The sequence below is a fragment of the Zootoca vivipara genome, chromosome 7 (assembly GCF_965207765.1).
Source record: "Zootoca vivipara chromosome 7, rZooViv2.hap1.1, whole genome shotgun sequence".
NCBI lineage: Eukaryota > Metazoa > Chordata > Lepidosauria > Squamata > Lacertidae > Zootoca > Zootoca vivipara.
Genome location: NC_142590.1, coordinates 76,893,758 through 76,920,007, shown reverse-complemented (window position 1 = coordinate 76,920,007; position 26,250 = coordinate 76,893,758). Strand labels below are relative to the sequence as shown.

At 39.5% G+C, this 26,250-nt stretch overlaps 1 protein-coding gene across 1 annotated transcript in view; it reads left to right on the top strand.

The window, feature by feature from the left end:
- The window catches only part of B4GALT5 (beta-1,4-galactosyltransferase 5), a 52,034-nt gene extending 26,632 nt beyond the window's left edge, over nucleotides 1-25,402 (top strand). The window contains exons 2-9 of the mRNA XM_035121895.3: nucleotides 7,747-7,881; nucleotides 12,484-12,597; nucleotides 13,762-13,886; nucleotides 15,525-15,641; nucleotides 18,417-18,604; nucleotides 18,799-18,921; nucleotides 19,504-19,605; nucleotides 22,357-25,402. Of these exons, the coding sequence (XP_034977786.1) occupies nucleotides 7,747-7,881; nucleotides 12,484-12,597; nucleotides 13,762-13,886; nucleotides 15,525-15,641; nucleotides 18,417-18,604; nucleotides 18,799-18,921; nucleotides 19,504-19,605; nucleotides 22,357-22,504 (1,052 nt within the window). The 3' untranslated portion in view covers nucleotides 22,505-25,402. The remainder of the gene's footprint in view (nucleotides 1-7,746; nucleotides 7,882-12,483; nucleotides 12,598-13,761; nucleotides 13,887-15,524; nucleotides 15,642-18,416; nucleotides 18,605-18,798; nucleotides 18,922-19,503; nucleotides 19,606-22,356) is intronic.
- Nucleotides 25,403-26,250: the final 848 nt, after the last annotated feature.

Below are 26,250 nucleotides of genomic sequence, written 5' to 3'. Positions count from 1 at the left end.
ATATATATGTTGCAATTGCATTCTGTTTAGTGTGATGAGGCTCTTTCCCCGTGACTTTGGCAGAGAGGTATGTGCCAAGTATGTGCCCTTGTACCCATGCAGTGTCAGGCGGTTCTTTCTCAGAGCTTGCACAACCTTACAAACAAGATAAGCTCTTATGCTTTATATTAACTCAGTGAACCTTCCCGCTTCCTTCGCAGAGCTTTTGGTGTGCTTGTCTCCAAGGCTGCTAATGAGGGAAGTTTACTTTCAGGCATGGAATGGAAGCAGTCAGAATGGTCAAAAGCTGGTTACCAGATCTAAAGGTCCTTAAAATGTCTGCAGTATTCAGTGACTTACATGTTCATGGTCAAATGACTTGCCTTATTTTTTGGCCCTTGACATTTCTTGGATTTTGTATTAACCCATTTATTCAAAGAATTTGCTAAAATGCCATCTGAAATCGCGCTTTTAAGATTCAAGGAAGCAAAAATCAGGCAATATGTCATAGTGAGATTTCTAATGGAGTGCTAATTACTCCAACTTCAAGCTCTGATGAAGATGCCTAGAAGCTACAGAACAACATCCTCTTCAGGTCCATTACATCAGTTTCTGCAATCTGTACTAACTGTACAGTACACTCTGCTCCATTATAAGGCACAGGTCTACACAACCTTTATATAAGCTTTGTTACATGTGTACTGTAACTTATCTTTTGGAGAATATTCTTGAGAATATTCTCAATTTATGAGAACATTAGAGAATTTTTATTTCTCTATAATAGGAGAATGTTCATTTCAATGCATTGAAAATGATATAACTAACAATAATATTAATATATTTCAGTATGTCAATCTCTGGTAAATGGCACCTTGTACCATTGAATGGCACTGCAAAAACCAGTTACTGGCACTAAATAAAAATATAGACAGGTCAACTGTTTAAATCAAGGCCACCTCACATGCTGTTACAAATAATTGTATACGCCTAGGTACTTTTAAGTGTAGAAAGCATTAAAAACTACTTTCTGTATAAAGTGTGTGTGTGTGTGTGTGCGCACGCACACACACACACACACACACACACTATGGCCAAGGGTATAGAATTGCTAAGAATAAGGTTACACCAAAATAGAAAAAAGGCTATTACATATACCAGTAGTTGAAATACATACGAATTCAAATGTTCATCAAATTAAATGAATAGCATTTTTAAAACTAAAAACTAAAAAAAGTTTTCTGTAGCTCACATTTCAGAACTGCCAATGGTGAATGACACAATGCCCAGTAATGTAACTGGATAAAAAAAAAAAATCATTATTCATTACTTACACTGGTCAGTATCACAAAATGACTTATTATTTACTAGATTTTTTTACATGTGCATTGTAAAGCTGTTTCTTACATTAGAATTTTCAGTTAGTGGAGAATATTCTCCTGAAAAATTTCTAGCAGAGAATATTCTCACCTCACCTCACTAGACCTGGCTATCTCTGCAGAATTTGACTTCAGATGATATCTTTTGGTCCAATTCTAAAAACAGAAGAAACTATCTTGTCTGACTATCTATTGGTTTAATTGCCATTAAACTTAATCTGTAGTTGCTCAGCCACACAGTAAGCAGAATCAAGGCCTGTTCATGCACCTTGCAAAGTTAGAAAGTTCTGAGTACTTCAGAGTTCATACGATGTACAGGGAAGGAACATACAGGGAAGGAGCGATACAGCACATGCTTTTCATGCACAAGCTCCCAGGTTCAGCCCCCAATATCTCCTCATAGGGCTTGGAAAGACCACTGCGTAAAACCCTAGAGAGCCACTGACAATCAGCATTCTGGACAACATTGAGCTTGATGGGTCATTGGTTTGAATCTGTAAATGGTAGCTTCCTGTGTTCCAAATGAGAATGAAACACTTACCTTTAACACTATAATTTCTACGTACATTTTGCAGTGTATTTTGCACTACAGTTTATTTCATATATGGGTGTCTAATCTGTGTATATAAAAATGCTTTGAGACTCACCAGGGCCGTCTCAACCATGCCGGGCGCCCTGGCGCCGTGGTGCGGAGATCGTTCCGGTGCCCCCGCTCCGTCCCGTTTCTTGTCGCGGCTGGTGGGCGGGTGCAGGGTGTAGCATGGCTTCCGCGTGGCTTCGCTGCGCGACACCCCCCTGCCGGGCCGGCGCTCTAGCGCCCCATGCCACCCAGCCTACCCCTAGAGCCGGCCCTGAGACTCACTTCCCACCGCCAGGCATGTTATTAATTTGGCAGCATCTTGAAAGTTGAAATTTGTTGTGTATAACTGTCAGAAGTTGGAAAAATGTGACATTGTTATGGCTTCAGTCTGAATTTCATACCATAAGTGGACCTCAGAATAAGTACCAAGAAAGCGAGCCAGTTTTATTAACTTGTTCAAACTACTTTCTACTGCATTTGCAGCATTCAGGCTGACTTATAAGAGTAGGATTTCTATAGGAAGTTAATTTACAATCAACAACCATAATAAACAGCAGTACAGTGGGGCGTGGAATGGTGTAGTAGCTTCCCCTTCTGCAATTGAAGTTTCCTCTGTGAGGAGTGGGATTTGTTGTGGCATGGGGCAAAGCAGTCTACCACCTCTAGTTGCTGGAGGCAGTTTGGATGGGGGTTCCATCTGCCCAGCCCTGCTTACACACTAAATGGCAGGCAGGAACTGCTACCAGCAGCATGCATAGCTGTGGTAGGCAGTGGAAACCACCTAAATAGGGCATTTGTGGGGCAGAGTTAGCCCAGGATCAACTGGATCCTGCACTGACCCTGCTGCTGTAACATGATGACAGCAGGCCTGATACAAGCTTCTTCCTTGCATCAATAAGAGCTGGTGCAGCAAATGGTTATTTGTCCCTCCTCTTCCCACCTTCTGCCCCAGTTGGCATGAGTGCTGGGGCTGCTGAAACAGCAATGACTACACTGCCCATCAAGCCTTGCTGTTGCCAGTCTGAGAGTCTGGTTGATTCCAAAGTCTGAAAATGGGAGAAGTGACATGCACATATGCATCTGCTTTATGCACAATTATATCAAAGGTCCATCTAGCACAGTACTGTCTATTTTGGGCAGTATCTCATTGTGGTTTTCGTTTTTGCCCTGCCTTCTGAGATTCGTTTTAATCGGAGATGGCAGAGAATAAAACACGGGCTTCCTGCATAGGAAAACACATTATCTACCACAGAACAACAATGTCTTATTCCTGTGGCAGACAGGACTACAGTAATACATTCTTGCAGCATGCAGTATTGTATATTCAAGCAAGTGACTGACATATACTGTAGTTCCTAAATATTTTGTGTGCAAAACCTAATTGGATTGTGCTTCTTAGTTGCTGAGAGTTTATCAGAACTTGAGACAAGCTGCCATCTGATGACTGACTAGGAAGAAATACGGGTGCCATCAGAACCATTTCGAAAGACTGTGCAGAAGTGTTTAATGTTTTGCATTTTTGTCAGCAACTATTTGTGTATGGAGTTGTGAAGATTTTTGTTTGTTTGTTAGCAGCTCGCAATCTACTGCCACTCAGCAAGCCAATCTTCTGCCTTTAGTCTGCAGGGACTCAGATGTTAAAATTTGCCACCACACTAAAATTGGATTGGCTCTCATATTTACCCTTTTCAAAAATCCACCAGGCTAGATAAACCCATAAATCTGCATAATAATAATTTGTAATCTGTAGATAATCTCATTTATCAACTAGAGTATTTTCAAACTGCATGACATATGTGGAAATTATTCTGCTGAGTGCTTTTTGGAGGTAGCTGTTGCAAACAATTACATTCTGATGCATAAATGTGCAGTGGGCAAAGCAACCCAGGGTTTATTTTGAGACAAGGAAAAGTTATTTTGCACATTCCATTTGCTATGACAATGCGGATATGCAGATTATTGTTGGAACTAAATATTTACAGATTGGGTTTTGCTTCCCTCCCTTGTATGCATTTGCTGCACCCCTCAGTTTAAACAAATATGAGAGTTATATGTAATTGTCTCTGGTCCTAACTCCTGCGAGGTACCAAGATTTGTGTGCTTCTTGAGGTTTGGACCCTTGTCCTGATATTTAAGTTATGATTATTTGAGAAATTTATTCTCTAATAGAAAAGTTTTTGTTGAGCCTTTTAGGAGCAGAAGTCCATACCCCTTAATGTACAGGTGCTTTTTTATTTAAACTTGTCTGAGTCTTTAAGAAAGTACAAATATTTTATAGATACCTAAATGGAATTGCTCTTTTTGGCTCTTGCTTATACATCATTACACCTGTACAGTACATCCTTCCTAACAGACTCTCTTGGGTGTTAGGATCATCAGAGGAGGTCCTCTAGGTAGTTCTACTGCCCTCAGAAATTGGGGAGTGGGGTTGATCCAGTAGAGGGAATTCTCTGTGGTATCTCCTAAGCTGTAAAACTCTTAAGTGACTTCTTTCCCTCTCTCTGGTTTAGTGGCCAACAATTTTATTATGGAAATGAAATATATCATATCAGTGCCTCTAGGAAAATAACCTGCAAATTTTCAGAAGGATGTGGGTAGGGCTAGAGAGTTCAGGTGACCTAAAGCAGATGAATGTTTACCATGGATCTCGTCTCACAGAAAGCTGCTTTATAGAAGTATCTGATCAAATTGAGCTGAACATTATGAAGCCCAGCTTTCTGTAACTCAACCAATCTAATGTGACAGCTGTGAGTGAAAACCCTTTATTTACTTAGAGCATCTATACTGTAATTTTTAGCCAAGGTAAGGCTATAAATAACACAGCATGGAATCATTTTGATTAATATAATTAAGTAGAAATGCTGTTGTGAAAGAAGTAGCTTGGTAGTTAATTCCTTGAAAAAATAAAAATACTTTAACTCTAGTGTCTGTATTCTGCTTAAGTGGAATATTGTACTTTCACCCCTGCTAAGTAGCATTTTAATGGGACTGAGTTTGTTTCGAAATACTTGAATATTTGTGCTTGTGCATTTCTTGGACACGGGTGGCCTAGGGGCCTAGGGCTTGCTGATCAGAAGGTCGGCGGTTCGAATCCCCGCAACGGGGTGAGCTCCTGTTGCTCAGTCCCTGCTCCTGCCACCTAGCAGTTCAAAAGCATGTCAAAGTGCAAGTAGATAAATAGGTACCACTCTGGCGGGAAGGTAAACGGCATTTACCTTCTGTGCACTGCTCTGGTTTCGGTGTTCCATTGCACCAGAAGCGGCTTAGTCATGCTGGCCACATGACCCGGAAGCTGTACTCCTGCTTCCTTGGCCAGTAAAGCGAGATGAGTGCCACAATCCCAGAGTTGTCCGCAACTGGACCTAACGGTCAGGGGTCCCTTTACCTTTATTCCTTGTTGCCAGGATGCCACTACCACTCTTTATGTATTTTATACCATAATGCTAATTGTTGATACAACTTATTTATAGTTGCCATATTCATGTGTTAGTGGAGTCTCTCTTCCCCCTTGATTTGCATGACTATAAAAACTACCGTACAAAGTCTAAAAGATCTTAATAAGAAATGCGATTTCCACCATGGCTATCAGTGGCATTGTAAAAATGCATTAAAAGCATGACTGATATCTGTGAGTTGGCCATTAAAAGCAAACTCAAATATTCTTGCAAAACGTCTGATGAAGGATAATGTCTGAGTAAACAGAATATTCAAATATAGTTATTAACAATATTTTAATAACAAGCCCTGAATGCCTCCAGGAGCCCACACAGTAATTTAGATTCATTATCTTCAACTTAAAGGAAGTTTTCAGGCAACACTGTTTGGATAATAGCTTGGCATTACTACTGGTTGAAATTTCTAGCAATTTGTTAGGTGTTTTTGTATGACAGCTGTTTTGGTGTATTTATCTATACATCATCCACTGCTGCTGAGATACTGGGGTAGAGGGTGCATGAGGAATGTTTTGGATCTTCCTTCTCAAAAAAGCATGTTGCAGAAGATTGTATCAGAATATTTTAACTGGACTGTACCATGTTAGACTGCAGGTTGGCTCTCACATTATTGAATCTTCCTCCAAAGCCCACCCCCACTCCGTCCATATAAAATTAACTTGTCTGGGAGAAGGCTATGTTAGAAGCGTTTCCTTTCACATCTAGTTTTTTTGAATATATGGATATGTTTATTTTTATTCATGGAAAGAGCATTCATGTGAGTACCACCCCTTTCCCATATGACCTAGTATGAAAGCCCAGCCTAGGAATTTTTTTTACCAACCACAAGCCTGTGGGGATTGCATCTAAAGCCAAAAGTGTGTATAGTCAAAACACATTGGGTTCAAATGACAGGTGAGATTGCCAAAGTCTTTTTTACTGGATGCTCACCCCCTTTCAGCCACCTTTTAATTTTTTTGCCAAGTACGTAAAGCTGAATGAGCACAAATTAAATGTGTGTAAGTTGTGGGCTTACTGTAGTTTGGAAAGCTGTAGGCCTCTTGCACAGGATGGTTGACAAGAATCTTCCTGAGAAAGTGACTCCCTGCTTTCCTCTGATGAGCCATGGCACAATCAAATGAATTTATTATCTATGAGCTTCCTAACTTGATGCAGTCTTTTCTTGCTGACTAACGATCTGGAATCTAGCACTTTGTGTGGTACTCTCTGATGTATGTGTTTAGGCCCACATTGTGTTTCTTTTTATTTGCAGGCAACTTTTTAGTACTGTACTGCATCAAGTAAAAATAAAGTACATTTTCATACAGTTTTCATACATTAGTATCAGAAATACATGGTTCACTTTGTGTGTGTTGCATTAAATAACCTCAGTGTGAGAATAAGTATCAATCAGGGCTTTCGTCTCACTGGACTTTTCCAACATGCAATAATTAGAACAAGTTACAGGTAGGTAGCCGTGTTGGTCTGCTGTAGTTGAAACAAAATAAAAAAATTCATTCCTTAGAGGTATCTGAAGAAGTGTGCATGCACATGAAAGCTCATACCAATAACAAACTTAGTTGGTCTCTAAGGTGCTACAGGAAGGATTTTTTTTATTTAATTAGAACAACTTATTCACACATTCTCCTCTGTAGTGTAAACTTGCAAGGGACCTTTGTTTCCAAATAGGAGAGCCCTTCACTGAATAAAAACTTGGTGTTTTTTGTCAACTTGCATTAACATTGCACATTCTGCCTGGATGGAATTTATTTTCCACTTCTGTCAAAATAAAAGCAATGGCCTGGAGTTAACAAACTCTGTGCTTAAACACATCTGAAAAAATTCCAGTACTACTTATCTCCCTGCCTGCATAGCCTGTGGCAAAACTTGCATCTAGTCTTCACAGTTCACTACATAGCATGATTGTAAAGCATATCTAATTGCTGTCTTTGGTGCCCTGTGTAGCATATGTGTGCTACCTTATTTCTCACTTCATGGTCCTTCTTGGTAGTGGCACCCTCACCCTACAAAACTTCCTGCCCAGGGAGGCATGTCTAGTTAGTTTTACTCATTTTATAAAGGGTGAGAAGAGATGGACCTTCCTGCAGAGCCCTTGTGGTCTCTTCCTGCTTTCACTAATTTTATTAAATTTCTTCACCTCAAAGCACACAAACCTGTTCCAGTGCATGTGAGTTTAAGCAAAAACAAAACAAAAACCTGAATATATCACACATCTAAAATACACAGCAATTGAGAAGCAATATACATAAGACACATTCTGTAGTGATCAGTGGCGAAGAAATAATTTCTAAAAGATTTTAGAACTTGTTTTCTTTCTGTAAAAAGGCTGTGACTAATTTAACCTTCGTTTTTCTTGCAGTGAACACCTACCTCTTCATGATGCAAGCCCAAGGCATCATGATTCGTGAAAACATGAGAACAATAGGAGCTCAGGTTTATGAACAGGTGGTCCGCAGTGCCTATGCCAAGAGGAACAGCAGTGTGAATGACTCAGGTATGTTTAATAAACCTTTCTCCTAAGGTAAAAAAAGACCATCTCAGGTAGGACTGGGGAACTTCCCTTTGTCTTACCTTATCCCAAGAAACATTGAACAGCTTTCAGACACAGTAGACTGAAAGGTGTCACATTGAGATTTCCAGTGGAACCAATGTATCATAGTGGCATTTGTAAGGATACTGAAGTATCTTGTTTTCTATTTGAATATCTCGGATAGTAATCATCTATGTTCCTGACCATAGGACACACTTAGTTTTTTAGAGGAGGAAAACGGGGGGGGGGGGGAGATATTCTGAATCAAATGTACTAACTATTTTCCGGTAATAAACTACCAGTACATCAGAATAATATTTCAACCATGTAAAGTGAACAGCAGTCAATGGTGGCATTAAGAATCACCATCACTGTCATTAACCAATGAAGAGAGGCTTTATCCCCTAGTAAGCAATGGAAATATATGAGCTTCCCACATTGAGTCCCTTAGATCAAAGGACTGTATGGTTTGGACCTACACAATTATTTTAACAAATCCAAAAGAAGTGGGACTTTCTTCCTTTTTGTTCATTGTAGAGAGCTCTGGGGGCTTTCATGTGAGGGAGGAATGAGGGAGAAATCTGATTCAATTCCCATTTAAAGTCAAACATACCTAATTCACACCTTCGTACACAACACAAGGCCACTCTTCAAATTTCACACGTTCCCTACAAGACCAGTGGCGGAGGGCGGGTCTTGCCTGTGGGGTGCCCCCAAATGTTAATCTTGCTGCTGCCACCTCCTCTTCCCGAGTAGTAATACCGTAAATGCTACTTTCACAAAGGGAAGACTGGAGGTGTGGGGTCAGAGAGGGAGATGCTGCCTTCACAGAGGGAAGACTGGGGGTGTGGGTTCAGGGAGGGAGATGCTGCCTTCACGGAGGGAAGACTGGGGGTGTGGGGTCAGGGAGGGAGGGAGGGAGGCTTGGGAAGGAAGCTGTGCGCTTCCATCCTAAGCCTCTGCAGGGATCGCTCTCCTCCCGCTAAAGCTTGAGAGGCAAGCTTCGCGCCCGCCAGCCATCTGGCAGGCGTGCAGGGAAAGGATTCGTAAGTAGAGTTATTCGTAAGTAGAGTTATTTGTAAGTAGAGGTACCACTGTATTGAGCAAGATGGACCGATAGTCTGGCCTAGTGTAAGGCAGCTTCCTTATGAAAATAAACCCAGACGTGATTCTGCAGTTAATGCCATCTTCTGGATGGTTACCTAAGTCACTTAGTAGTCTTACCAGTAGCCCACTGCACAGTGATTTTGCCTGCTGATGACACAGTAGACACACTTCTGTCTCAAATACATAGCCAAATAACATTTTTGATCACTGCTCATTGCTATATGAACAATTCACAATGAGTTACAGGCAGGTAGCCGTGTTGATCTGACGTAGTCATAACAAAATAAAAAAATTCCTTCCAGTAGCATCTTAGAGACCAACTAAGTTTGTCATTGGTATGAGCTTTCGTGTGCATGCATACTTCTTCAGATACCATTCAGTTCACACTGAATGAGCTAAAGTGGACAAAACATTAGCCTTGTTTGCACATCATATTAAGTTATAGTACGGAACAAACATGGTTTTATATGAATCAGCCTCATGCTTGTGTATGTTGCTCAGTACTTCCCATGGTGCTCCTCCCATGCTCCTGAAGTACCGCAGACAAAACAAGCCAGTCTAGCTGTGGGAACAAGCTCATAGTTTCTTTCCTGGACCTGGTTCCATTTGTGGACCCTTAGAAGGATGCCTGTAGTCAGTTAAACAGTATCTCAACTTGAGTGCTCATTATCTACAAGAAGGTATAGCCTACCTTACCTTCAAGCCAAAAGCTCATTGGAGACCTGTTAGTTTTACTTATGCTGAAACCTAGGAAAAGCCATCTAGTTTCACTACATTCCTGGAACATTGAGCAAGTATGGGGAGAAGTAGGCTCATTGTTTCCACACTAAATGATGATGATGATGATGATGATGATGATGATGATGATGATGATGACGCAAAAAGCAAAGCAGATACAGAACCAAAAAATTCTGTTTACCGTGCATGTCTATTTGTTCAAAGTCCTAGGCTGTTCAAATACTCTGAGCTGGAATTAGGTACTGCACTGGTCTTCTCATTGCTGTCAGTGTTATATTGAACCCAAAACCATCAAGCAAACATTCCTAGAAATTGTCATCATTTTGGGCTGGCACACAACCCTTGAGTCACAATTGGTTGAAAAATCAACTTGGTGTCATTTGTTCAGTATTGTGTGGCAATAATAATGTCATTTTAATTTCCATTTAACTACCACACCCAAGAGGTGGAAACTACTGCAGATTTTCTCTTTCTGGGAGGACAAGTGATGGAGGAGCGCTGTAAGAGAGGATATCCCTATGCATATGGGAAGAAGAAACCTTTAATAACCTTATACATCTGTCACAGTTTTTTAGATTACACAACTAAGCCAGTCATCTTTGTAAATGACAGTTGTCTCATTTTCCTAATGCTATTTTTAGATGGCTTGAGGAAGTTATGAAACCTGGCATGCAATCCAGGCAGTTGGTCAAGGGTTCTTTGGTCCTAGGATGCACTATTGATGTTCTATTTTGGGAGGGACTGTCATTCAGCTACATTTGAATAATCCACATACCTTTTAGTAGTTTTCTCTTTCCACCTGTGGAGAAAAGACAAACAAGCTAAAACCTAGGAGAATGGTAGAATTGTAATGAATATGAGTGGAGTGAAGGTTTATCTTATTTATGAAAAGGACCCTGCCACATCAGGCCAAAGACCCTGTTTAGTCCAGTAGCCTGTTCTCACAATGGCCAGTCAGATGTCAATGGGAAACCTGGAAGCAGAACCTGAATGCAACAGTTCTGTGCAAGATCCCAATAATTAAATGAAGTGTCTGCTAGTAGTACTACCATTGAACTATCTAGCATTTTTCAGTGTGAGAGCAGGGAACCCTGTGCTATATGAATTAAGCACTACTAATATAGTAACATTCATGAAAAGCATGAGTAGAACAAAGCAAGCATAAATACAACATGTACTTGCCTGATTTTAATAGAAATTTGATTATTTAAATATAGCAATGACCATAAAAAATAGGCATGATAAACTGGCTCATCCAGATGCTAATGGACTGTCATTGCCCTGGACTGTCATTGCTGCTTTGCATGTCAGCTTCTGTTGTATTATGTTCCAATACAATAAGCTTTATGACTGCTGACCTTATGGCATGAGTTGAAATGATGGAGGAGTAATTTTTAATGTTAGACAATAATTGCAATACCTTATCTGTCTTATAGGGATGCGGGTGGTGCTGTGGTTTAAACCACGGAGCCTAGGGCTTGCCGATCAGAAGGTCGGTGGTTCAAATCCCTGCGATGGGGTGAGCTCCCGTTGTTCAGTCCCAGCTCCTGCCCACCTAGCAGTTCGAAAGCATGTCAAGTGCAAGTAGATAAATAGGTACCATTCCAGTGGGAAGGTAAACAGCGTTTCTGTGCGCTGCTCTGGTTCGCCAAAAAAGCGGCTTAGTCATGCTGGCCATATGACTCAGAAGCTGTCTGTGGACAAACGCCGGCTCCCTCAGCCTATAGAGCGAGATGAGCACACAACCCCAGAGTTGTTCGCGACTGGACCTAACGTTCAGGGGTACCTTTACCTTTACCCATCTGTCTTAACTTTGCATGCCCAACTAACTCTCTTGATAGCTTGGGGCTAGTGAATTATGCCCTGAAAATGCAAATAAACACTTGTGACTTGACATTTCATTTTAAAAAAAAGCTCTGTGAATTGTTCAACTGGCTGGGGGGAAAGGCATAACTTACAGCACTTGGACAGAGATGGAGTTAGGAAAAAAACCCAAATAGATGGAGAAGATTATGCAGAGAGGCACAAGGCTGTACCTGTGCTATTGTCCCCAGAAGAACCTTGGGACATATTCCTGTTAAACCAAGAATACCATAGCTGTGCATAGAATTTTCACAGCTTAAGATTCAACTGCAGCATCCTGTAAGGCAAATTATTTGTTTGAGCTAGGTGTCTGTAAGTGCCTTAGTAGGTTCTTGTGGTTGAAGAGAACAAGGCAGTTGTAGGAGTCTGGTTTAGGGGAGCAAAGCCTACCTGACCAGATTAGATTTGGGCAAAGGATAACAGCCAGAACACTTATTACATAGTTGAATTAATTACCCATACTCTACTCTGTGCATCACATTTTTTCAAACTAATAATAAACTTATCTTTCTAGGTGCTGAGGTTGTACAAAATGAGAGATGCAGCATGACAAACCTTAGAATGAGTGCTGGAATTTTCAAATGTATGAGAGAACCATATGGCTTCTCTGGGAAAACACTGTCAGCAGCTCCTTAGTTGCTTTATAGATTTGTAACCCATTAATAATTCCGTAGTTTTATAGCTTAATATATAATTAAATGGTAGGAGCATGCTTATTTGTGTTGTATAGCACTAGATGGTGAAGCAGCGAAGTACTCTAAATGTTGTGGTTAGCAGCAGATATTGTTGATGAATAAAAGAGACTGCAAAGTTAATAGCCTAAATAGCACTCTTCTTTTCTCTCCTCCCACCTCCCAGATTATCCTCTTGATTTGAACCACAGTGAAACATTTCTGCAAACAACAACTTTTCTTCCCGAAGACTTTACATACTTTCCAAACCATACCTGCCCTGAAAGACTCCCTTCTATGAGTAAGTACCGAAGGACTTGCAGAACAATTTGCCTTACTTTCTCATCACTCATTTTGTAGCCCCTCATCATCATGATGGGCTTCAGAGCCAGTTGGATGAGTAAGTAGGAGGTACCCTTTATTTTCGTGGTGTATTTGAAGTCTTCATTGTTCTTCAATAATTCTCAATTGTCTAGTAGTAATGAGTGTTTCACTGGTTGAGCGATTTACTTTGAGAAGATTGTAACATTCAGTCCAAAGATGAGATAGCGTGTTCCATGTATTGCTGGTCTTAAAATATTCAGATTCAAACATGAACTCAGATAATTATGTTGAAAGAACAGGCTACATACCACATTGAACATTTGCTGTGTGAGTCTTTAAAAAAAATTAAATGCAAGCTGCTATTATTATTATTACCCCCACCTTTTCCCCTAATGAGACTCAAGGTGGCTTACAATAAAAACAAGTACAGCTAAAAACATAGAAAAATATATCTTTAAAATACAATTTTATACAACAGTAATAGAATTTGAACTATATGCATATATAAAATCTGTTTAAAACATACCAATAAGCAATGACAGGGATAAGGATTGTAACCATGATAAGTGCAAAAAGTTTTACAACCTCCCATGTTGTTATCCTAAACCTGATTAGACAGTCTATCTGTTTAACACTTTACAGTTGAATTCAATGAAGCTTGAATTCAAAGCATGGTTAGGCAAACTAAGGCCCAGGGACCGGATCTGGCCAAATTGCCTTCTAAATCCAGCCCACGGACGGTCCGGGAATCAGCATGTTTTTACATGAGTGGAATGTGTCCTTTTATTTAAAATGCATCTCTGGGTTATTTGTGGAGCATAGGAATTCGTTCACCCCCCCAAAAAAATATAGTCCGTTGCCCCACAAGGTCTGAGGCACAGTGGGCCGGCCCCCTGCTGAAAAAGTTTGTTGACCCCTGATTCAAAGTGTTACTTCAGCTGCATCATTCCTTTAATATGAGAAGTCAACTTTCTATATAGAAATCAATTGCTTTTGACATACTAGGAGTTATGAAAATGTAAGAATTGAATTGTGCAGCAATATAATGGGGTAAAGAAATTCAAGAATTGTAAATGCATATTCTCAATCAGAGCTTTACTTGTTTTTTTTCTCATGACCTGCTTTTTAACTTTGTACGCAGAGGGCCCTATTGATGTAAATATGAGTGAAATCAGTATGGAAGAGATCCACCAATTCTTCTCTCAAGACCCTGCTATCAAACTAGGAGGCCACTGGAAGCCTAAAGACTGTTTGCCTCGTTGGAAGGTAATCTAAAGACGGAAAAATAATGGTTTTTTTTGCTACATTAGCACTTCTTTTTTCTTTTCCAGATTGAAAGTCATTCTGTTACTTTAGAAACATAAAATATAACTATGGACAATTTTAATGAGCATAAAATTATCACAACTAGCATATTAAAAATACAGTGTATCCAAACAATTATAACAAACAGAATTTACTTTTAAAATAATATTTATTTGTATTTGTAACAAATGGAGCAACAATCTCCAGAACTGTTTACTAGTTTATGTGGAACAAAAAAACCTCCACAAAACAATTTTTAAAAATCCAGAAGTAACAATTATTCATATTTCCTCTTCACAGTATTTTTTAAAAAAACATTCTCATAAAAAGAACTGAAGAAGGAAGTGGGACTAAGTTTCAATGAATGGAAATTTAATCAGAATCATTTTCTGAACTGTAATGATCTTCCAGTGCTTTGAGGCCTAGTGAAGAGGAACAGAACCAATGCGTACCACACGCAAGCAAAAACAAAACTGAAACCTTTTTCTTTTCTGGTGACAACAGCACCTCCTAAAGAAAGAAATGTATCTTGTTCTTGCATTGGAGAGTTTGTAACCTAGGACTTGCTTGTCCTCACAGAAATTAGAATAATCTGATGCCATACATATTTTAAAAAAATGATTTATAAAATATTTGAACCCCTTATCTTAAAATATTTTATTCATCATGTTAAAATAAAACATTCCATAATCTATTTTTTTCAGGTTGGGGGGGGGAACGGGGGGGAAAACCGTTTTTTAATATAATTTTTCCGGGTTTTTTCCGGGCCCTCACATCTCTATCTTTCCCAAACAATAGTTTATTATACCATAAGGAAAACAATAGGCTTGCATAGCTAACTTACATCCAATTCTGGCAGAAAATGAAAAATACTTTCCCCTTTGTTTTTTAAAGAAACAAACTTCCAAAGTGCCCTGCACAAACTCCCTCAGATGTATCTGCCTACAGTTTGGAAGGCTTAATACACTCTGGATGGACTGTTGAGCTTGCACATATAGTCCACTTCTGTGAAAAGAAAAAAAGTTGTAGCCATTTTACATTCCCCATTATAGTAAGGGGTGGGGTGGGGGAAAGAGCCTCATTTTTAACACATCTAATTTAGTCCTGAAGAAGAAATCAGTTTAGAAAGGGCTGCTTACCACAGCTCTAGACCTTCTGGCGGGTGCACACCCATACAAGCTTTCTCTTCCTCAGGCTATATGAATTGCACAGTCTAGCCTGGTCTATGTTGTTAAGTGTGTACCTGTGGTGGCTGAAGCTTTCTGTTGTTGTGTAAAAGAATTAAATAGGTTCAGACCATTCTGCTCCCTAACATGGAGCTGTCTGGTCAAGTCTTTAATATTCTGAAATCCCTATTTGTAACTCTTGAGAACCGTACATAACAAAAGTTTGAATTGCAGCAGGCTTCAAATACTGGTTCAAATTCTCAAGGGATGTGGATAGTCTAGCCAGTTGCCCATTCTTGCAGATTTTATTATTGAAGATTGTATCCATTTGATTTACATGTCCTTGGTGTTTTGTGCTGGTAACCTGTGAACTGATAAAGTTCAGGTTGCTTCCAAGATCTAGAAAGAACTAATGGTCATTTTTTGTCTCTAGGTGGCAATCCTTATCCCATTCCGCAACCGTTATGAGCATCTGCCAGTCCTCTTTAGACACCTTATTCCAATGCTGCAACACCAACGTTTAGAGTTTGCATTTTATGTTATTGAGCAAGTAAGTTAGTTTGTGTGTATTGTTGCCCCCAATCTAATTTCTCTGCAGAAGTACATTGAAATAAGATGACCTCCTAATGGTTTTCTTTCCGAAATACGCGTTGAGAGAAAGAGAGACAGTAAACTGTGCTTTCCATAGGGCTCTTGCATACTGTATTAAATCCCTAAAATGTGCCCAGAATGTGCCCGCAGTTAGTGATGCCAAAATGCATGCCATGTTAGCTTTCCCAGTGTGGTAGTGAGTGTCCTCTTTCTGTGATCAGCCTCTTTCTGTGATCAGCAGTTGGGACCCAAATACTACTTCACTTTACCGTGTAATCAATCCAGCAGGTTTTTTATGAAACCTCTCCAAACATGTACCATTAAACTTAAATTATTTTCTGGTGTCACAGTTTTCTCTGAAAGCTGATGTAATCATCCCATAAGTTCTTTTTAGCTGATATTGCTGATTTTGCCCTCAGTTTTGAAATGAACTTTTCATATTAAATTGCTGTGCAGCAGTGAAAGCCTCCCATAACTAAACTCTCTGCAAGTAACTGAGATACCCCATATCTGCAAGTAACTGAGATACCATATCTTAACTATGGTAATTTTTATTTGTCATGCTGCCCTTAAAGGTGCATGTGAACTCCTCAGGGCTGGGCACTAGTAGTTCTTAGCCTATGCGACTGAAAAAGACAAGTGTGATAAATAGCCCTATGTTTATGTAGCAAGCAGAATTTATTGGGGATGCAAAAGAAGGAAGAAAATTGTCGAAGTAATTGTCAAGCTAAAGTAAATTGCAGTTATTCTAGTTGTTCATCCAATCTGGGAGTTAATTAACTGTTAGAAAGTCAGTATATATATCTGTAGTGTAGTAATGCTTATATAAGACCTGTAGATCTTCTAGCCCCCAGGCTGCGGAAAATGACCAGGCCACAAATCCAAACTGGCCAGTCTGTGTAGTATTGGGCAAATGGGATCTAGAAGAAACCTAACCTGTTCAAGCAGTGTTGCAAGTTAATTCCAAAAGGCCTTCCATCTTTTGTGTACCTTCTAAATATTTTTCTGCCTTGATTTAGAATGTATTTTTCTTCAGGTCTTTCCTGAAATTAGTTCTAAGCAAAAAATAAAATAAAAATCCTTCCAGTAGCACCTTAGAGACCAACTAAGTTTGTCATAGGTATGAGCTTTCAATCTCCCAGGACATTCTATACAAGATCTCAAAGTATCTGTCTTATTACAGAAAGATTTCAGAAACAGACTGGAAAGAGAAGTTGCTGAATTGCAACTCATTACCAAGCTTAAAACCATGGAGAGACCTGGTCAGAATAAAGACATCGGATTCTTATCTCATTATACATGATAAAGCTTTCTTTAGCCATCTCACCCCTTGCTTTCTCCTGCAAGACCAACTGCAGTCATTAACAGTCGTCAACAGCTTTACCACTCCTATCAGCCAATCACGCATTCCCACCACCCTTCTGAGTAATACCCCTCCCCACCCTCTGACTATACATAAGGGTCTGGTGACTTCTGTTTCAGTGTATCTGAAGAAGTGGGCATGCACACGAAAGCTCATACCTATTGTTGTGTTGTGGGGTTTGTGATTTCAGCAATCTTGACATAATATGCTGGAGACAGTTCTCTAGTAACACTTCTTTATTAAAGTAAACAAGACTGACTCTGAGGGCAGGAAGGCTACATTTACAGGTATAGGGACAGGGAACTAGCTAGAAAGGGATACATTTTGGAGGGAACAATATCAGGCAATCACAGTGCTGCCTTTTGGAGGAAACCAATAAGACAGAGGATCCAAATACAGCAGCTTAAATGAACCAATAGTAGCTGTACCCTCTGGAACCAAAAGGCAGTTACTTTATCCTAATGCAAATACAGACAATAATAATACAGATATAAAATCATTTGACTCAATACACAACACCTATGACAAACTTAGTTGGTCTCTAAGGTGCTACTGGAAGGATTTTTTTATTTTATTTTTTGTTTCGACTATGTCAGACCAACATGGCTACCTACATGTAACTAGTTCTAAGCAGTTATTCTGTGAAAAAGCGACAGTTACTTATCCCTAGCTACTCATTGTGTTTTTCTAACAAAGTAAATTTTCTGTCAATCTGAGCCACATGGTTGGTTTATTTAGCTCAACATTGTCCTAATGTGCAGCAGATTTCCAGGAGCTCCGTCAGAAGTATTTACCAACACCTAGTCCCTGAATTTCTATTGACTAGAGATGATTGGGATTGAACCTGAAACCTTGTAAAGCATGAACTCTGCCAATTAGCTGCAGTCCTCACATTGGCAATTGATGAGATATAGCTGAGTGGTACAACATAGACTTTGCATCCCTAAAGTTCCTGGTAGGGATGGACACATCAGGTTTTCCCCAGTAAATGTCGATTTCACAGATGTACATGTAGAAGTCTGTTCAGTTTTTTGCATTATCTGTGATTTAAAAAAAAAGAAATATATGTATTTAAAATTGTATTAAATACATGAATATGTATTCTTTTGCAATATATTTAAATATAATTATCTCAATATACACATTTCTTATTTTATCCCAAATACCCACCTTTTTTTACATGTTTCATTTTTTCGGAGCTGAAAACTGTTGCAAAATTTTGAGAAGTGCAAAATCTGCATTCTGATCCATGCATTATTCTAAGTGATATGAATTAGGTCAGCACCTAAATGTGAACCAGAATTCTCCATCTCTAGTGTTATAAACAAATGAATGAACACATGTAATTAATTTGTTGGGATTCTCTCTCAGGCTGGTAATCAACCCTTTAACCGTGCCATGCTCTTCAATGTTGGCTTTCGGGAAGCAATGAAGGACCTGGACTGGGATTGTCTAATCTTCCATGATGTGGACCATATACCTGAAAATGACCGTAACTATTATGGATGTGGGCAGATGCCAAGACACTTTGCAGCAAAGCTGGATAAATATATGTATCTGTAAGTAACTACAATCATGCGCTTTACTTTTCAAAGTTAAAATGGTTAAAGTAAGCAGAGGCAGACACTTCTGTGTCAGTTTGCATCCTAGAAAAGTGCTATTTATGACAGGCAATGAAAAGGAAGCCAAATTTGTCCTTCCCTGTATTAAGTTCTGCTCATAGTAACCTTGACTGAAATTTCTTTTTATATAGCCTTCCTTACAATGAGTTCTTTGGAGGAGTGAGTGGCTTAACAGTGGAACAGTTTAAAAAAATCAATGGCTTTCCAAATGCCTTCTGGGGCTGGGGCGGAGAAGATGATGACCTTTGGAACAGGTAAATATGACTCCCCCACTGTGCCAGATGAATAACGAGAATTATTATATAAAATATTGTGGCATGGGGGTTAGGACTGGCTTAGCTTTGGTGACACTTCTTCTGGGACACACACCTAACTTGGCAGTATAAGCCGCCCATAGGCATTGCCCATTTGCCTTCTGTGTTATTTGGCCATGTGCCTGTGACTTCCAGTCTTTCAAAGTAACATTTAGACAACTCCCACCCCCCTCTGCATGACTTTTAAGGAAGATCTTCCAGGATCTGTAACATTTTTCTGTCCTATGGGATGGGTTTTCTTTTAAGTAAACCGTTCTGGATGGGGTGGTAGACTGCTATCTCAGGGTCACACACACACACACACACACCAATTGCCCATTGTATTTCCTAACTAAAGTATGATGTGCAGTTAAGCGTTTGACCTGCACATGGTGTAAATATGATCATTTTGGTTACATAAGATTGTCAGGAGCACTAGCTTACAAACCATATTGTGGGGATTATTGCTCAGATCATGTAGTCCTGGCAAATGCTGAAGTCAAAAACGCTAAAAAGTTTTTCTCTTTCCTCTTTCCCCTCCAGAGTGCACTATGCAGGCTACTTGGTGACTCGGCCAGAAGGAGATACAGGGAAATACAAGTCTATTCCTCATCATCACAGAGGAGAAGTGCAGTTCTTAGGAAGGCAAGTCAAATTTTATCAGAAAAATACTCCTGAGAGTACAGTACAGATTTCCTGGAACTTCAGGCATGTGTCTGTTGCTAACCTGTCTCATCCCAAACACTAAAACTCTGCCACCTTAAAAACTACGGGTGGAGTCAAGTGACTTAGAAGCTTCTAGTGTGATACTTTAAACCAGGCATCCCCAAACTTCAGCCCTCCAGATGTTTTGGACTACAATTCCCATCATCCCTGACCACTGGTCCTCTTAGCTAGGTATCATGGGAGTTGTAGGCCAAAACATCTGGAGGGCTGAAGTTTGGGGATGCCTGGTTTTGGACTACAATTCCCATCTTCCCTGATCACTGGTCCTGTTAGCTAGGGATCATGGGAGTTGTAGGCCAAAACATCTGGAGGGCCACAGTTTGGGGATGCCTGGTATAGACAGTATTAAGCTAGATGGACCAATGGTCTGATTCTGTACCAGGCAGCTTCATGGGTACAATCAGGGACATACCCAGCAGCCATTGCAAAACTTGAGAGAGCCTCATATGGTTTTCTCTGCCTTAGCAAGGCTTGCCACAAATGAGGATTTACTAATGCTTGCACTTGGGAAATATGTTTCTCCTTTTTTATTCTAAAACATTCTTCTGCTACTTTATTCTGAACCATGACATTCAGAAATCTAAAAGCGATCCAAGCATTTAAATGTAAATAACTCGATGAGTTCAGTATTCTCCACTTGAATAAGGCTTCCCCCACCACTTTCCACAAACAGGCAGCTAGATACTTTGTACATTTGCTTTAAGAAAAAGATGTTGAGGGTGACTTGGCAACTTTGTCGGTAGTGGCTATTCTTGCAGGATAATGCCAATTGCTATTAAATAACAGAAATTGTGATAAAGAAGATCTCTGTGATTGAGATGGAGTGTAAGGGAGCAGGAAGTCCTTAAGGTACAGGCAACTCCCCATTGGTGTGCGATTGACACATGTATGACCACTGACACCCAACATTTTTGGCAGGGCAGGGGGGCCTAATCCTGCAGAAACATGTGGTCCCTTGGAATGCAACTCCTGTGTAAATGGGCAGTTGCCTGTACTTGGGCCTAAGGTGTTTTTTTGTTTTTATGGCTATGTGAATTAACATATGTGAATTAACATTATGGTGCTGGAGGAGACTCTTGAGAGTCCCATGGACTGCAAGAAGATCAAACCTATCCATTCTTAAGGAAATCAGCCCTGAGTGCTCCCTGGAAGGACAGATCGTGAAGCTGAGGCTCCAATACTTTGGCCACCTCATGAGAAGAGAAGAATCCTTGGAAAAGACCCTGATGTTGGGAAAGATTGAGGGCACTAGGAGAAGGGGACGACAGAGGACAAGATGGTTGGACAGTGTTCTCGAAGCTACGAACCTGAGTTTGACCAAACTGCGGGAGGCAGTGCAAGACAGGAGTGCCTGGTGTGCTATGGTCCATGGGGTCACGAAGAGTCGGACACGACTAAACGACTAAACAACAACAACAGAATTAACACAAGAATATTGGCTTGGTAGCAAATAGGCAACTAGTGCAGTTCTTTCAGCAAATGAGTGGCATGTTGTTGGTAACCTGCTCCTGTGTGTAGGCGTATCCATTGCATCCTGCACTTCTTGCAGCTTCCAGACCAGATACAAGAGCAGCCCTGCATAAAACACACACATATATTGTATATGTACTGCAGCATGCTCTCTAAATTAACTGCACACTCAAGTATAGAATGAGTCTGCAGTGCATGTTCTGGGCTGTTTTCCAATCTCTCCTTTGCCTTGATGAGCCATTTGATGCATTATTTCACTTAACTTCTCAGCTTTCATTCTGCTGCTGCAGTTGGCAGGCAGAGATTGTGTGTAACATTTAAAATCAGAGTAGCCATGAATTAAACCTGCCTGCAGGTAATGTCCCTCAACTTAGGAGCCTTTCCTCTCTAACTCCAAATATGTGGGACAGAGCGTCACTGAAGTCCAGTTGGATCAGTCCAGAAGCCTATCTAGTTCAAGTTCCTGTTTCTCACCATGATGCCCATGGAAAGCCCATTGGAGAGTGGCCCCCTGCACATGACTTCAGAGCTAAGCCCTGGCCTTGAAAATAGCCCCTGGCTATATTAAACTCTCATGAAGATTTGCCCCAATTAACAAATCTGCAACATGGTTCAAGGAGGTGTTTGGTGGAGCACAGCCAAATCATTCAATCACTAGTCCTAGGTTGGGGTGGTCAACATTATTTCATCTGATTGCTTAACAACAGCGATGATGTATTTTTACTGTCTTTAGCAATAGTGCTGCCTGCTGAGGTCAAAGCCTTAGAGATGTATCTCTGCACTGTTTTATAACTTTCTTTAGGTATGTCAGATTGACTTACTTTTTCTAAATGAAAGCTAAGAACATAGGGCTCTGGGCCTGGTATTTGTGGCAGCCCTGTACACAATATAGAAAATTGGAAAGCAGTCTTGCAGTTGTGCAGAATAGATTTTTTTACGAGGTGGGGCTTGAAAATAAATTATGTTGCATTTCATGCCACAATATGTCTGATGCAAATCTAATTGCAAATTAAAAATATTTCTCAGTGTGCTTTTTGAAATCCCAGTCTCCTACTTATGATCATTACTTTCTGAATGGTTGTAATATGTTTAGGGACAGAAGTCTATCGTACTAAGCATCCTGTTAGTAGAAATACACTAATTTCTCATCTTGAATTTTGAACATTTACCTTAATGTCTCCCAACTTTTTATTCCAATAGGTATGCACTGCTGAGGAAGTCCAAAGAGAGGCAAGAATTAGATGGCCTCAGTAACTTGAACTACTTTCCAAATGTTACATATGACGCCTTGTATAAAAACATAACTGTCAACCTGACGCCGGAGCTGGCTCTGGTGAATGAATACTGAGAAGATGAAAAGAAGAAAACATACTATTTTGTAGGTATCTCTTGGACAAGAAAAAATATTGTGTCTAATGAAGGATCACAGTAATTTTGAAGAAAAGTACTCCACGCACACAGATCGTCAGATTATAAACTCACTCAAGACTGTGCAGCGATCTTGGACTTCACTTGCTTTTTGATTTCTCTTTTTAAAGAACAGTGATGTGACCTGCTGTTTTTGTTCCAGCATTCCATCTCCTTAATCTTCAATACCAAACTGTGACTGAATGTGCTTTCCTGTTCATCAAACCAGTTTGGCTAAAAAGGACGCCATTGGCTTCTTGACTTCGGGTGCCAGAAGCTTACCTGGAGGCAAAGACCCTAATGGGAGATGAACTGCTACTTAACAATGATATCATTCTTCTACATTTGTGTTTCTATTGGTTTTTTTTTAACTGAACTGCTTGAAGACTATATATAAAAATATATATACATACACACATAACAGAATCACTTCTTAAAGAAGTGCAGGTGTAAATAAGCTTGTAGAAATTGCTTTTTTAATAACTATTTTATGATCCCGAACTAAAGCTGAAGGTTTACAACATAAGATAATTTATGTAAGCTCCCACCTGTGCAAACACTTCAGAACATCAGATGACATTCATGTGAGTAATTTTCTTCAGAGCTATTTACCTGGCTGTTTGCAGGTTTGGGACTCTGCTAGTAGGCTATGAAGCTTAACAAATGGAAGCCATAGCTTATTTGAGGGGTGGAATCTGACTTTGGAAGTAGGGATTCCATTCATTAATGAACAAAGACCAGTCTCGTGCATTTTGTGGTTGGATAGCCTTTCCAAATTTTGTGCTGATTGATCACATTCTACCATATATCTCATAGTGGAAGCTAAACGCAGGAGGAAATGCTTCTAAATCAGCTTCGCCTTTGCAAGGGACATATTCTACAAAAAGTTGTAGGTCATCACTCACACCTCATATCCACACATTTTTGGGTCAGACTAAGTTTGCAAAGTCTACAGTGATTCCTGTAATTGAACTTTGAGCGTGGGGAAGTTATAGTATTTTGATATATTTATTGTGTAAATGAAACTGTACACTGAACTGATATAGGTTAAAATTGAAGGTTAGAACTCTTGGTTATTACAGTTAACTGAGAAGGTGTTGCACAAGTACAAATACTGGGATAAATATATCCAGACTCCAAATCATAATTAAAAGAATGAAGGGCATTGAGATTAGTTCAGGGGGGCAGAATGTGAGTCTCTATGACACAAGTGCTTGGTCCATATCCTCCATTCAGTTTCACAGATCTGGTTTTTGTTTAAATGGGCATCTTAGATTTGTGCCTTTTTTGTTTCATTTTTCAAAAACCAACCCACCTGTTCAAACAGTATGTACTTTTTTTTTTTACTAGGGCTTATAACTCTGGCAAATGTCTTCTTGGATTGCTCTAATATATATTTATAGACACAGATTGTGAGTACTTTACCTGAGAAGTACTTTAATTTCTTTTATTTCATTGTTGCCTTCAATTTGTTTAACTTGCCTAGTTTACACTTAGTTTTCTTTGGTTTGGTGGATGTATGATCCCCATATACATTTGTTGTGGGTGTGACTGACCAAGCCTATTTTCTTTTGTCTCAAAAGAGTTATGAAAGTGTGTGTGTGTGCTCGCACACTTGTGTGTGGGTGTGTGTCTGTGTCTGTCTTATCAGCCCATATGAAAGGCAGCAAGTCTGCTCTTGAGAATGCTGGTAAGTGTGCTTTAAAATATTTCATAAGGGGAACCCTTCATGGCTGCTGCAGAGGTAAGGATTTGCGTGTCTTTTTATTTTTTTATGGCACATATAGCAATAAAGACTTCTAAATTTTGACTTTTTTCAGATGTAGATAAGACATATACCCTTTTCTTGCTTGTCTTTTTTTCCCTTAAATCTAGAAAACTGATAGAAAACAACATCTTTATTTAATGGTGCTTCAGTTGAGGAATGTGTTTTCAAATTGTCTGAATTCACCATCACATCTACATGTAGCCAAATAGATATTGGGCTGTGTGGCATTTCAAATCCTCAAGATTTAGAGTAGATTGCCATCCCTCTAGAACCCCTATTATTGAACAAGAAAAGGAATTACCTCTGCTCAGAAAGGCATTAAAGATTAGCATGAAAGGGTCAGTTTTACTCCTTAATCAATGACTTTTGGTTTATTTTGTTCTTTCCAATCAAAGTTGTTTTATTTTCCTCTTTAAGAAATGTGGAATATCTTTGAAATGTGCACTGTTATTCTTATCAGCTAAGTCAAATACTATATAGTAAATGTAATTGTTGAAAACATAAATGTCAAGCGCATGTGATGTTATAGTGTAAAAGAAAATCATTTTAAAAACTGTACATACTTTGGCAGCTGAAATTTCAACAAGGCCACTGCTCCCCATTTCCATCAGCATGGTTGGCTAACACTGCTGGGGGCAGAACACTATGATAAAAATGTGTGCTTTTTGTTTTTGTTTTTTGTATGAGCCATGTGGGTCTTTATTTGCTAAAACATTTGTTTTAAAGCCACTACATTTTGTAAAAACAAAAAACAAAAAACCAACAGCTCCTCTTCTTGAAAGAGCTTACCAGCTGAGCAACCACCATGCATTTCCAAACACCTGCTCGGAAAAGGTAGCATTGAACAACATGTAGCTTCCTTCCATCCTATTATTTGAGCTTGCTCTTATGTTTTCTATGAGGTGCCAGGGGTACATTTTTGCACTGAAATGTATAGTGTTTTAAAACACACACAATTTTCAGCAAAGCAATCCTTTGTGTCATTACATTTATTTACCCATGTGTTTGTACATTTTTGTATTTGTTAATTTATGAATGATTTTTTCAGTAAAAAGAATACATATTCAAGAACCAAGAGACTATCGATGTCACATTATTTATCAAAACAATGTTTAACCTGCAGGTTCTGTGTAGCACAAACCACAGACAAGCCTTAAATGTACTGTGTAGTTGAAACAACTTGCCAGATAGCTATTTATCAAAAGTCAACTTTTTTCAATCTTCTCCACCCCCACCCCCGCATTACATTCCATGAGATAGTATCTGAACTTTGAACATTATAATCAGTGAAGACGGTCAACCTGTTTCTGTTAGAAAGAACATGTGCACACTCTCACTGTCCCTTATTGTTCAGAGAAGTGGCCTGGGTAATTTTCTCCAGGATCGCGAGCCAGGTGTACTTTGTTCTTATAATTCCAGAATCTCTTTTGGAAAACATGTGATTCTTCTGTGGGTTACTTAACAAAGTGCTGCCTTAAATTCATGATAGTTACTTTCAGACCATCAAACCTAGATCATCAAAACTAACCTTCACATTTGCCCATGTTAAAAAAAGTGTGAAGCTTATTCTCAAATACCATGAGTAACTATGTCCAAAGCTTAGGGCCTCACCTAGTAAAATTGTTAGCAGTAAATCACAATGTTACAGAAGCTTTAGATACAATAGTTTCATTAAACCCGGACCAATCTTATACAGAGACTGAGCTGCTTTTCGGTCTTCATGGAATTAAGCTAATGCACATGCCACATTTCATTGTAACATCTCAGTGTTCAAGAGAGACTGTGTTGCAATGCAGCTTGCATCTTTTCCAGTAACCCTGAAAATGGATAAACTAAAGTAGAGATAAACTAATGTTGAACCTGGAATGTAGCATTGTCCTGAAAACACACACCAGCTTTTGTTCAGGAGATTTTTCCTA